The sequence below is a fragment of the Salvelinus alpinus genome, chromosome 35, assembly GCF_045679555.1.
Source record: "Salvelinus alpinus chromosome 35, SLU_Salpinus.1, whole genome shotgun sequence".
Lineage (NCBI taxonomy): Eukaryota > Metazoa > Chordata > Actinopteri > Salmoniformes > Salmonidae > Salvelinus > Salvelinus alpinus.
In genome coordinates, this window is record NC_092120.1 from 7,400,938 (window position 1) to 7,414,372 (window position 13,435).

Consider the following 13,435-nt stretch of genomic DNA (forward strand, 5'->3'; position numbering starts at 1 on the left):
CCAAACAGGTCAGGGACAACGTTGTGGAGAAGTACAGATTAGGATTGGGTTATAAAAAAATATCAGAAACTTTGAACATCCCACGGAGTACCATTAAATCCATTATAAAAAAATTGAAAGAATATGGCACCACAACAAACCTGCCATGAGAGGGCCACCCACCAAAACTCATAGACCAGGCAAGGAGGGCATTAATCAGAGAGGCAACAAAGAGACCAAAGATAACCCTGAAGGAGCTGCAAAGCTCCACAGCGGAGATTGGATTATCTGTCCATAGGACCACTTTAAGACGTACACTCCACAGTGCTTGGGTTTACGGAAGAGTGGCCAGAAAAAAAGCCATTGCTTTAAGAAAAAAATAAGCAAACACGTTTGGTGTTCGCCAAAAGGCATGTGGGAGACTCCCCAAACATATGGAAGAAGGTACTCTGGTCAGATGAGACTAAAATGTAGCTTTTTGGCCATCAAGGAAAACGCTATGTCTGGAATAAACCCAACACCTCTCTCATCCCGAGAACACCATTCCCACAGTGAAGCATGGTGGTGGCAGCATCATGCTGTGGGGATGTTTCTATCGTCAGGGGCTGGGAAACTGGTCAGAATTGAAGGAATGATGGTTGACGCTAAATACAGGTAAATTCTTGAGGGAAACCTGTTTCAGTCTTCCAGAGATTTGAGACTGGGACGGAGGTTCACCTTCCAGCAGGACAATGACCCTAAGCATAGTGCTAAAGCAACCCTCGAGTGGTTTAAGGGGAAACATTTAAATGTCTTGGAATGGCCTAGTCAAAGCCCAGACCTCAATCCAATTGAGAATCTGTGGTATGATTTAAAGATTGCTGGTCACCAGCAGAACCAATCCAACTTGAAGGAGCTGGAGCAGTTTTTCCTTGAAGAATGGGCAAAACTCCCGTGGCTAGATGTGCCAAGCTTATAGAGACATACCCCAAGAGACTTGCGGCTGAAATTGCTACAAAAGGTGGCTCTACAAAGTATTGACTTTGGGGGGATGAATAGTTATGCACGCTCAAGTTTTCAGCTGTTTTGTCTTATTTCTTGTTTGTTTCACAATAAATAATATTTTGCATCTTCAAAGTGGTAGGCATGTTGTGTAAATCAATTGATACAAACCCCCCAAAAATCCATTTTAATTCCAGGTGGTAAAGCAATGTCACGATCGTGTGGAGGAGAGACGGACCAAGGCGCAGCGGGATATGAATACATCTTCTTTTATTAGAACGACGAAGATGAAACACGAAACACTTATACAAAAACAACAAACGACCGTGAAGCTATAAACGTAGTGCACACACACATGCTACAAACGTTCAACATAGACAATTACCCACAAACACCTAAAGCCTATGGCTACCTTAAATATGGCTCCCAATCAGAGACAACAATAACCAGCTGTCTCTGATTGAGAACCAAATCAGGCAACCATAGACTTTCCTAAACACCTACACTCAACCATAGACATACCTAGACACATACACTCAACACAAACCCATACACTACAACCAACACCCCCTATACCATATAATCACCCAAAACACACACATACCCCATGTCACACCCTGACCTAACTAAAATAATAAAGAAAACAAATAATACTAAGGCCAGGGCGTGACAGTACCCCCCCCAAAAGGTGCGGACTCCGGCCGCAAAACCTGACATATAAAGGGAGGGTCCGGGGTGGGCCCTAATATGGCGGCGTCTCGGGTGCGGGACGTGGCCCCCACTCCAGCATTGTCAATATCCGCTTCGGTGTCTCTGGTAGATCCTGGCTGACTGGCGGATTCAGCCGATCCCGGCTGACTGGCGACTCTGGCTGCCCATGGCTGGCGGGCGACTCTGGCTGCCCATGGCTGGCGGGCGACTCTGGCTGCCCATGGCTGGCGGGCGACTCTGGCTGCCCATGGCTGGCGGGCGACTCTGGCTGCCCATGGCTGGCGGGCGACTTTGGCTGCCCATGGCTGGCGGGCGACTCTGGCTGCCCATGGCTGGCGGGCGACTCTGGCTGCCCATGGCTGGCGGGCGACTCTGGCTGCCCATGGCTGGCGGGCGACTCTGGACGCTCATGGCTGGCGGACGGCTCTGGACGCTCATGGCTGGCGGACGGCTCTGGACGCTCATGGCTGGCGGACGGCTCTGGACGCTCATGGCAGGCGGACGGCTCTGGACGCTCATGGCAGGCTGACGGCTCTGGACGCTCATGGCAGGCTGACGGCTCTGGACGCTCATGGCAGGCTGACGGCTCTGGACGCTCATGGCTGGCTGGCGGCTCTGGACGCTCATGGCTGGCTGGCGGCTCTGGACGCTCATGGCTCTCTGGCGGCTCTGGCAGATCCTGTCTGGTTGGCGGTTCTGGCAGATCCTGTCTGGTTGGCGGTTCTGGCAGATCCTGTCTGGTTGGCGGCTCTGGCAGATCCTGTCTGGTTGGCGGCTCTGGCAGATCCTGTCTGGTTGGCGGCTCTGGCAGATCCTGTCTGGTTGGCGGCTCTGGCAGATCCTGTCTGACGAATGGCTCTAGCAGCTCCTGACTGACGAACGGCTCTGACGGCTCGGGACAGACGGGCGGCTCTAATGGCTCGGGACAGACGGATGGCTCAGACGGCACTGGGCAGACGGATGGCTCAGACGGCACTGGGCAGACGGATGGCTCAGATGGCGCTGGGGAGACGGATGGCTCAGATGGCGCTGGGGAGACGGATGGCTCAGATGGCGCTGGGGAGACGGATGGCTCTGGCCGGATGAGGCGCACTGTAGGCCTGGTGCGTGGTGCCGGAACTGGTGGTACCGGGCTGGAGACACGCATCTCAAGGCTAGTGCGGGGAGAAGGAACAGGGCATACTGGACCCTGGATACGCACATTAGGCCTAGTGCGTGGTGCCGGCACTGGTGGTACCGGGCTGTGGACACGCACTTCAAGGCTAGTGCGGGGAGCAGCAACAGAATGCACAGGACTCTGGAGACGCACAGGAGACTTGGTGCGTGGCGTAGGCACCGGTGGTAATGGGCGGGAGACACGCACCATTGGACGAGTGCGTGGAGGAGGAACAGGGCTCTGGAGACACACTGGAAGCCTGGTGCGTGGTGTAGGCACTGGTGGAACTGGACTGGGGCGGGAAGGTGGCGCCGGAAATACCGGACCGTGCAGGCGTACTGACTCCCTTGAGCACCGAGCCTGCCCAACCTTACCTGGTTGAATGGTCCCCGTCGCCCGCCCAGTGCGGGGAGGTGGAATAACCCGCACCGGGCTATGTAGGCGAACCGGGGACACCACGCGTAAGGCTGGTGCCATGTAAGCCGGCCCGAGGAGACGCACTGGAGACCCGACGCGTTGAGCCGGCTTCATGGCACCTGGCTCAATGCCCAATCTAGCCCTACCAGTGCGGGGAGGTGGAATAACCCGCACCGGGCTATGAACACGTACAGGAGACACCGTGCGCTCTACTGCGTAACACGGTGTCCGCCCGTACTCCCACTCTCCACGGTTAGCCTGGGAAGTGGGCGCAGGTCTCCTACCTGCCCTCGGCCCACTACCTCTAAGCCCCCCCCCAAGAAATTTTTGGGTTGTACTTGCGGGCTTCCAGCCTTGCCTCCGTGCTGCCTCCTCATATCGCCTCCTCTCGGCTTTCGCTGCCTCCAGCTCTTCACGAGGGAGGCGATATTCTCCCGGTTGTGCCCAAGGTCCCTTTCCATCCAAAATCTCCTCCCATGTCCATGAATCCTTTGTTCCTTGCTCCTGTTGCCACTGATCACGCTGCTTGATCCTTGTTTGGTGGGTAATTCTGTCACGATCGTGTGGAGGAGAGACGGACCAAGGCGCAGCGGGATATGAATACATCTTCTTTTATTAGAACGACGAAGATGAAACACGAAACGAAACACTTATACAAACTATACAAAAACAACAAACGACCGTGAAGCTATAAACGTAGTGCACACACACAGGCTACAAACGTTCAACATAGACAATTACCCACAAACACCTAAAGCCTATGGCTACCTTAAATATGGCTCCCAATCAGAGACAACAATAACCAGCTGTCTCTGATTGAGAACCAAATCAGGCAACCATAGACTTTCCTAAACACCTACACTCAACCATAGACATACCTAGACACATACACTCAACACAAACCCATACACTACAACCAACACCCCCTATACCATATAATCACCCAAAACACACACATACCCCATGTCACACCCTGACCTAACTAAAATAATAAAGAAAACAAATAATACTAAGGCCAGGGCGTGACAAGCAACAAAATAGGAAAAATGAATACTTTCGCAAGCCACTGTAGCTGGACTGCTTTTCACAGCCTGGTCCAGTTCCCTCTGTGAAAAATAAATGTATTCTATTCTATAGATATTTGTGTATGTACGTGTGAGAGTGTGTGTCTACAGAGTGGGTGAATAAATAAATAATCTAGCTGTCTGGTCTGGTGACAGCATAGTGAGATGGACTTGGCGCTGGGCAGACATTGGGGCTGCACTACAGTGACTCTGCAAACCTTGGTACACACACACACACACACACACACACACACACACACACACACACACACACACACACACACACACACACACACACACACACACACACACACACACACACACACACACACACACACACACACACACACACACACACACACACACACACCTCTCCTGCGGCACAGCGAACCAGTACTCGTGTTTCCTGTCCCTCTGGGCGTACTGCTGCATGGAGGCGCTGGCGTTGGACACGAATGTCTTCTTCATGGGCTGGCCCACCCGCAGACACAGGAACTTGTGGGACCGGTGCCTCCGCCGCTCCATGGACACTGTAGAGCCACATGACAAACAGGAAATAATCACATGATAATGAATTGTTATCTTATCCATCTTAACAGTTACAGGGCCAAAGCAGATACCAATCTGATTTCAATCTTTCAGAATTTGTTTCAATTTAGTGACTGACCAAATGTAGGCCTACTCCTGGTTTTAAATCCTCTTATTATTATCTAGTAGTCCCTCACTACACCACTGGACCTAATCCATCTGTAAATAAGAAAACATTTCAGATCTATTTGATAACAGGGTCTTTATATGACCTAGATCTCCTCCTCTGTTCACCAGGTATCTCGACAGACAGTCATTTTGTGCCAGAATAATAGGAAGATGACCCCAATAAACATAGATCATAACGGATCGTGACACCAAAACATATTCCTGCTTTTATTAACGACCCATTAGAAGGTCAAATCAGTGGGAGTTCTACAAAGAAAAGAGACACTTTGTGACATAACACAGACTGGGACCTAAAGTCACAAACAGAGCCAGAGAAATGGTTCATCTACAGTACTTAGAAAACACAGCTCAGTGGGAAAGATTATATTTGAAAGCGCAGTAATTGGGCTTGTTTTGAAGTGGGGCCTTGGCTCGCGTCTGCCATGGTATTGTGGTGTGGAGTAAAACAGAACCCTGCTGTGATCCCAGCCAATAAGAGCAAACATTATAGGAACTCTCTGTGGGGTGAGAATTATGGTGATATAAATTATGGGAACACAACCAGACCTTGGTTCAACCAGTATTCGTTTTCTTTCAAAAATACTTTGACAGTTTGATTGAGCCTGCCTGGAGTGCCAGATGGGTGGGGTTTGCACCTTTGGGACTATTCCTTTGGTTCCAATGCACCAGGCAAACTCAATGAGGTGCAGCAAAAGTGTTTGAAAGAAGACAAATACTATCAGAGCCCAGGTCTGAACACAACTAAGTGAGGCACTAGAGCTCACATAGAACTGTAGAACAGTGGAAGAATAACATACATAGCACCTATAGCAGGCATGACACAGAACACAGTGGTGGTTTGAGCCTACACACTACTGTGGTAGTCTATGTTCTAGGGTAAGAAATATTCAATGTTTACTGAAAAAGACATCAAACCAAAAAGAGAAGGCAGCTATAAAATGTAAATAGTTAAGTCACTTTAAATGCTGCACGTGTCTCTGAGGGTTTTTAATGCAGGCCGTCTAAACGCTATTGTGTTTCCCCTCAGATGTTAGGTGTGGGTGTTCCTGTGTTCTCTCTGTGTTTGATTTTGAGGTTTTAGCCTATCTTGGAGTTGAGTGCACGTGGCAGCAGACCGGCTAACAGCAGAGCTAGATCAAAGAGGAGTATAATGCAAATGGCAGCAGCATACCTGTCAGTGAGGATGTGTAATAATCTGCAATAACTATCTATTGACTTGCCTTCATATTGAGAACTCAAGTAGGGTCGAAATAGAAGCTGAACATATTTTCGCACCTATTGAAAAACAATATAAGTGCATAGTGAAAGGCTATGTATTTCATATTTTCATAATACAACAGAGACACGTTATCTCACTACCTTCTGCAGAGTCCTGTCCCTCCTCCTTTTGTGTTATATTCTCCATTTGCTCTGTGGCTTGTTGCATAGTGTGACTCTTCCACATCTTCCTCAGTTCCTCCACGTCCGTCTCAGAGTCCTGGGACCCCTCTCTGCTCAGCTTGGGCCTGTCCCCTGGACCCCCCTCCTGGCCGGAGGGCTCCCCAGGCCCGGTGGTAGATCTCTGGGAGGCAGGACGTGAGGAGGGTCCTTGGCCTGGTCCCTGGCTGGTGGTGGGTGTGCTTGGTGCTGCCTTCTCCAGATCCACACTGTGTTGCTTGGAGCCCATGGGAGACTGGCTCTGGGCCGTGTGGCTGTCTGGATTGTCCTCTGCTGTGGTGGGTTGTTTCTCCTGGCCCTCCCCTGGCGGCTGGCTGACTGACTTGCAGGCGCTGCTTGTGGCCCCTGGGGCTTCCCCTGGAGGGATGAAGGCCTCCACATGGGTGACAGTTTGGATGGACTCTGTGGAGGCTGTGGCTGAGGAGGACTTGTCCAGTCGGAGGTCTTCGGAGGATGTGGCCTCCTCCCGAATGGGGGACAGCTCTGACTCTGTAAAGACGTCCTCGGAGAAGGAGCCCTCTGTACTGCGGGTGGCCGCGCTGCCGCTGTCGTTGCCCGGGACTCTCAGACGCTGCTCCGGGTCCGGCTGAGAGGAGGTGGAGGGCCCGCGCTCTGACGTCAAAGGCTCCAGATGCCTGGAGAGGGAAGAAAACAGTAAAGAAGAAAATACAAGTTAGAGAGGTCTGAATTTGAATGCAGCAGAATTGCACTGTTTCTTTGTTTATTACAGTATAATGTGGAGAGACCAGGTGAAACAAGACATCCTCTCAATATGGATCTAATATGAATCTATGTTTGTTTGGCGCATCTGTTAGTGAACTGCTCTGCATAATAATCTGAATAGGGTTTGTACAGTAAATTAACAAAAACACTGTGCAGCCAGCCAACCAACAGGATTCCTCTACATACTGTAACAGCACACTAGACTCCACAGGTTCTCCAAAGACCTATTGTGGGACTAAAATAGTTTGCTCCTACTGTGTGTATGATAATAAAACACTGGTTGGCACACAGCCAGGACTTTGTTAATGTGTGCTCTTTGAGACAGAGAGTCTGCCTGCATCACATGAGAAAACAGCTGTCCTCACACAGAGACAATGGCTGTGTTTCAAACTCAAAGTAGACAGCCCTCGGCCCTAAACCCTCAGCCCTTGAACGACGTTTTACATCGTCACATCCGAGTGTACCTTAAATGTCCCTTGCCCAAGCCAGGGAGAGTGATGATCAGAGAGGCAACGTCCTTAGTGGAAATCTGGAAGTTGAGCTTAAAAACAACCAACCTAAAGCTATTAATGTACCTAGTAAGGTAACGCATCTAGCTAGCACTCCTGTCAGGTAGCTAGCTACAGTTACCTATAGCTGGCTAGCTAGTTTAATTGTTTGGTAATTTATTCCAATAAATTTCAGAATTCCCAAAAATATGTTTATGAATCTAGCTACGTTTTATAGGCTCCTCACTATGAGACTAAGCCAATTTGCCAACGCTAAAATCAATGTCTATATATATTTTCTAGCAAGCTAGCTTCATACTTTTTTCTGACATGCCAAAAATGTGACACTTCGCGGCCACCAGAGTTTGACATGTGACTACAGTTTGCATTGAATTGTGGGTTGTATCAACCCCGCACGTGACCAAAGTGGTTCACTCGCTCCCTTGAGCTAAATCGAGGGCTGAGGGGGCAACGTTAGTGAATTGGACCTCCACTTAAGATGGCAATAATCTGCATCCGGTTTCCGACGGGGATTCCCCTGAGGGAAAGTGGCTAGGGCAAGGGGTGAGGGGGTAATAATAACGTGTTTGGACTGCAGCCAATAACCATTAGACATCACAATAGATGCTCCATGAGATCTGAACACTTAACATAGCCCAAATCCAGCACTGAACATTCCTAGACATGCTGGATGTGCACTACAGTGGAAGGGCTAAGCATAGCTCTATAGTTACAATAATAATAAATGTCTCTTAGCAGACACTTTCATCCAACTTACAGTTCAGTAAGTGCATGCATAATTAGCATGTGTATGTGATCTGAGCGGGACGTGAACCCACGACCTTGGCATCGCTAGCGCCGCGTTCTTAAAAACCGAGCCACAGAGGACCACAGCTACAAATAACTAATGCTTAGGTAAGATTTCATCATAGTATTAATATAACACAATTATCTTGATCTGAGCAAACAATCCACGTTAAATTGCTAATAAAAACAGAGACGGTAGGAGATGTGTATGTGGGTGGCATGCCATGGAGATAAACTAAGCTGGCTGCTGAAGTGGATATATTATTACATCAAGCAAATGGGTGAGCGATCCAGACGTAGGTGGGTGAATGCATAGTTCATTAACCTTGCTCTAATTGCCATTTCCTTTTCCGTTTTGGCGTGGGGGATATAATGAATCTGTTGGATGGTTGCTGATGTAATCAGTGTGTGCCTGCAGTGCTGGGCTGATGAAGTGATTACGGAGGGGCTGTGATGTGTAACCAGGGATGGAGTGGTAGAAAAGGAAGTGGGTAAACGAGTGATGTGTAACGTAAACGCAAACAACGTTAATTTTGTGCAACAGGTGCGTAAACGCAACTCCTCTCCACTACATCCCTGTTAGTGTGGTTCAGTAGGCACAAAACGGATGCTACGATGTGCTATAATGAACGGGACCCTGTGTGTGACAGACAGACAGACAGACAGACAGACAGACAGACAGGGCTCTTACGCGGGCACTGCCTCTCTTATCTTGCTGTCAGTGATCTCCTTGTAGATGGCTGCAGACATGACCTCCTCCAGGGGACACATGTAGCCGTACTCCTCACAGCCGTGCTCCTGCACCAGAGGGTCCATCCTGTGGGGGTCAAACATGATGTTGTTGGGCGTCACCAGCAACACCCCGCTCACCGCACCCTGGGGGGGAAGAGAGACAGACGGAGAGAGAGAGAGAGGGAGGGAGGGAGAGGGGGAGAGAGAGAGAGAGAGAGAGAGAGAGAGAGAGAGAGAGAGAGAGAGAGAGAGAGAGAGAGAGAGAGAGAGAGAGAGAGAGAGAGAGAGAGAGAGAGAAAGAAAGAAAGAAAGAGGGTTAGACAGAGTAATATAGCTAGAGCATGGAAAAGCTTGCAGTGAAAGAAATGTGTCAGCCATTTAGTGGAAAAGATATATTACCTTTCCAGCATAAATAAACAAAATGGCTGTACTGTACTGTAGGTATCCAAAAGCAACTGAATGATATTGACTATGAACAGGAAGCTCCAATACTGACCTCCCTGTGGGGGGGGGGGGGGGGGGGGGAGCTGCAAAGCTTTGATTTAGACTGAATGGATCAACATTGGTTTCATGTTGTTCAATAGCATGGATCTGAACTGCTAGAGGTGGATGTTGACTGGTGGAGGGCCATCATTCCTGATGGTCCTCTGAACTTCTCCATGCGCTTACGTTATAATACTGTACATATCTTATATATAGAATATACTATATATACTCTATAGTACTGTAATATATATGAATATACATGATATGTACCTTGCCGTCTGTGATGTACTTGCAGTTGATTTTGAGGAACTTCTCTGTCAGGGCCTCTTCCTCCTCAGAGGTGGATGACACTACACGGGCCTGGCGGAGTGCTGAGAACACCGGAGCATGATGATGATGATGATGGTGAGCCTCTGGCCTGGGAGCACCATCGGATTCCTACAGGGAGGGGTGGCCATTTTGAATAACAGGAGAGGAGGGAGAAGTAAAGAGTGGACAAGAATGAACACATTTAGCATTTAGTGATATGTTTATAAAACAGTTAGTTATGGCTTTAGATTATCCTCCAAGTCATATAGAATAGATCAAGTCATATAGAATAGATCAAGTCATATAGAATAGATCAAGTCATATAGAATAGATCAAGTCAAATAGAATAAATCAAGTCATATAGAATAGATCAAGTCATATAGAATAGATCAAGTCAAATAGAATAGATCAAGTCATATAGAATAGATCAAGTCAAATAGAATAGATCAAGTCATATAGAATAGATCAAGTCATATAGAACAGATCAAGTCATATAGAATAGATCAAGTCAAATAGAATAGATCAAGTCATATAGAATAGATTAAGTCATATAGAATAGATTAAGTCATATAGAATAGATCAAGTCAAATAGATCAAGTCAAATAGTATAGTATCAACAGCAGGCGTATCAATTCAACAACACTCAACGCTCAAACAACATTGAGTTGAATGTAATCAATACAAGCAATCTTAGATCTCAGTAACAAACTTCTTGCACACATCACATACCATAGAAATAGAATGAATAGAAAGGTCATCTCATTCATGTCAATGACGGCATAATGGGTGGACTGGCAGCCATTTTGAGTGTACCCATGGCAGGAAGTAAAAGCAGGAAGTATACCCTTCAATCTGTGCTGTGATATGTTGAGTCAACTCAACTGACATTACAAAAAAGACATTCCATTTCAGTTAGCATCATTTAAATTAACATTCTACATTACCGTGGCAATCTAGCATTAGTTATTAGAATATAAAAAAATACCATGGAGATTATTGCTTCACAATATCTGGCAGCGATTGTGCATGTACGTACTCATGAGTTTACCAGTCAAATGTCCAGGGTTAGAGCTTTCAAGCTGTTCTATTAATTCTATGTCTATGTCACATACTCAAGCGACATGTTACATTGCATGTGACCTGATTATATACCAACTGATAATAATGAAGGAGTTGGCAAAATCAGACCTACGTTTATTTGTCTCCCTACATCAAACCAATCAGCCAGGGTATCTAAATATACAGTAGAGTATAGCTAGTCTACATGTAGCAATGTTTCTGCACTGCTCGCCAATCAGGTCAACCAACAGACAGAGACAGAGAAAGACATGTACACTACATGACCAAAAGTACGTGGACACCTGCTCGTCGAACATCTCATTCCAAAATCATGGGCATTAATATGGAGTTGGTCCTCCCTTTGCTGCTATAACAGCCTCCACTCTTCTGGGAAGGCTTTCCACTAGATGTTGGAACATTGCTACAGGGACTTGCTTCCATTCAGCCACAAGAACATTAATGAGGTTGGACAGTGACGTGGAGCGATTAGGCCTGGCTCGCATTCGGCGTTCCTATTCATCCCAAAGGTGTTAGATGGGGTTGAGGTCAGGGCTCTGTGCAGGCCAGTAAAGTTCTTCCAAATCGATCTCGACAAACCATTTCTGTACGGACCTCGCTTTGTGCACAGGGGCATTGTCGTGCTGAAACAGCAAAGGGGCTTCCCAAACTGTTGCCACAGAGGTGAAAGCCCAGAATCGTCTAGAATGTAATTGTATTCTGTTGCGTTAAGATTTCCCTTCACTGGAACTAAGGAGCACTACTCCAGCCGATGCTTGGCATTGCGAATGATGATCTTAGGCTTGTGTGCGGCTGCTTGGCCATGGAAACCTATTTCATGAAGCTCCCATCGAACAGTTCTTGTGCTGACGTTGCTACGCGCTTCAGCCACCGGCGGTCCCGTTCTGTGAGCTTGTGTGGCCTACCACTTCGCGGCTGAGCTATTGTTGCTCCTAGACGTTTCCACTTCACAATAACAGCTCTTACAGTTGACCAGAGCAGCTATAGCAGGGCAGAAATTTTACGAACTGACTTGTTGGAAAGGTGGCATCCTATGACGGTGCCACGTTAAAAGGCACTGAGCTCTTCAGTAAGGCCATTCTACTGCCAATGTTTGTCTATGGAGATTGCATGGCGGTGTGCTCGATTTTATACACCTGTCAGCAACAGGTGTGGCTGAAATAGCCGAATCCACTAATTTGAAGGTGTGTCCACATACTTTTGTATATATAGTGTATGTCTCCCTACATCAAACCAATCAGCCAGTGTATCTAAATATGCAGTATAGCTAGTGAATGTTCATTTGTAGCAATGTTTCTGCACTGCTAGCCAATCAGGTCAACAAACACACAGAGACAGAGAGAGACATGTATGTCTAATCAGATACATTAGTAAATTAATGCACTTCCTGTAGTCTGAAGTTCATAATGGCAATTAGCTAGATAAATATATCTATATGAGGCTGAAGCGTTCATCTTTATGGTGGTTCGCTAGTTGATGCTTGATTAGTTTAATAGAAACAGGATGAGAAGTGCACATGAAGACTATTTAAATACAGCTCTGTTATTCCTCTATCTACATACATCATACACTTCGTCATGCAAGTGTGTGTATATCAGTAGACTGATTATTCTTCCTGTACTGAAATGTTAACTGAACTCCAGCACTGCCGATGTACGGAACGTACACTGAGAAATGAACACTCACTCAGTCTCATGGAACATGAAACGGAGATATCAGGCAGACATTACCTAACTACAGATGTGTGTGTGTGTGTCTGTCAGCAGTCTGTCTGTGTTATTGGTCATATCAGCTTCATGTAACCCAGTAATAGACTCAGGGTAAACCCATGCTCCTGACCCAGCCCAATCCCTGACCATATGGGCCACGACGACAGCAAAGACCCTATTTAACCCTGTTCACTCAACAAACAGACAGTGCTACTGTTCTTATGACAAGTAGAGATAGAGATTGAAGTTTTACGATGTGTTATTATGTACAGATCCAGTTTCTACAGTAGTATTTGCTGCATCTCACGAGGAGGACTTGGCCAGCCAAATGACCACGGTCTCCGTAATAACCGCTACAATAGCAAAAAATATATATAATATTTGTTTTTGCTTTTTAGACGCACCTTTATTCCCTTCTTCTGCCCCTGACTGCATGTGCTGCCATAGTAATAGAATGAATAGAACGGGCTTCCCCATTCAAGTCAATGATGGCATAATGGGTGAACTGGCGGCCATTGCTAGCGTACCCATAGGAGCAAAGCAGGAAGTAAAAGCAGGAAGTGTACCCATCAATATGTGCTATGATTTGTTGATTCAACTCAACTGACATTACAAACAATACATTCCATTGCTTGAGCCACA

At 47.2% G+C, this 13,435-nt stretch overlaps 1 protein-coding gene across 7 annotated transcripts in view; it reads right to left on the reverse strand.

Annotated features, from left to right (window-relative positions):
• LOC139564143 (oxidation resistance protein 1-like) overlaps positions 1-13,435 on the reverse strand; it is a 200,090-nt gene that overhangs the window by 13,140 nt on the left and 173,515 nt on the right. For all 7 annotated transcript variants that reach the window (XM_071383368.1, XM_071383365.1, XM_071383363.1 and 4 more), the window contains 4 exons: positions 9,969-10,136; positions 9,172-9,356; positions 6,385-7,097; positions 4,679-4,838 (listed from right to left, as the gene is read on the reverse strand). In XM_071383368.1, the coding sequence (XP_071239469.1) occupies positions 4,679-4,838; positions 6,385-7,097; positions 9,172-9,356; positions 9,969-10,136 (1,226 nt within the window). The remainder of the gene's footprint in view (positions 1-4,678; positions 4,839-6,384; positions 7,098-9,171; positions 9,357-9,968; positions 10,137-13,435) is intronic.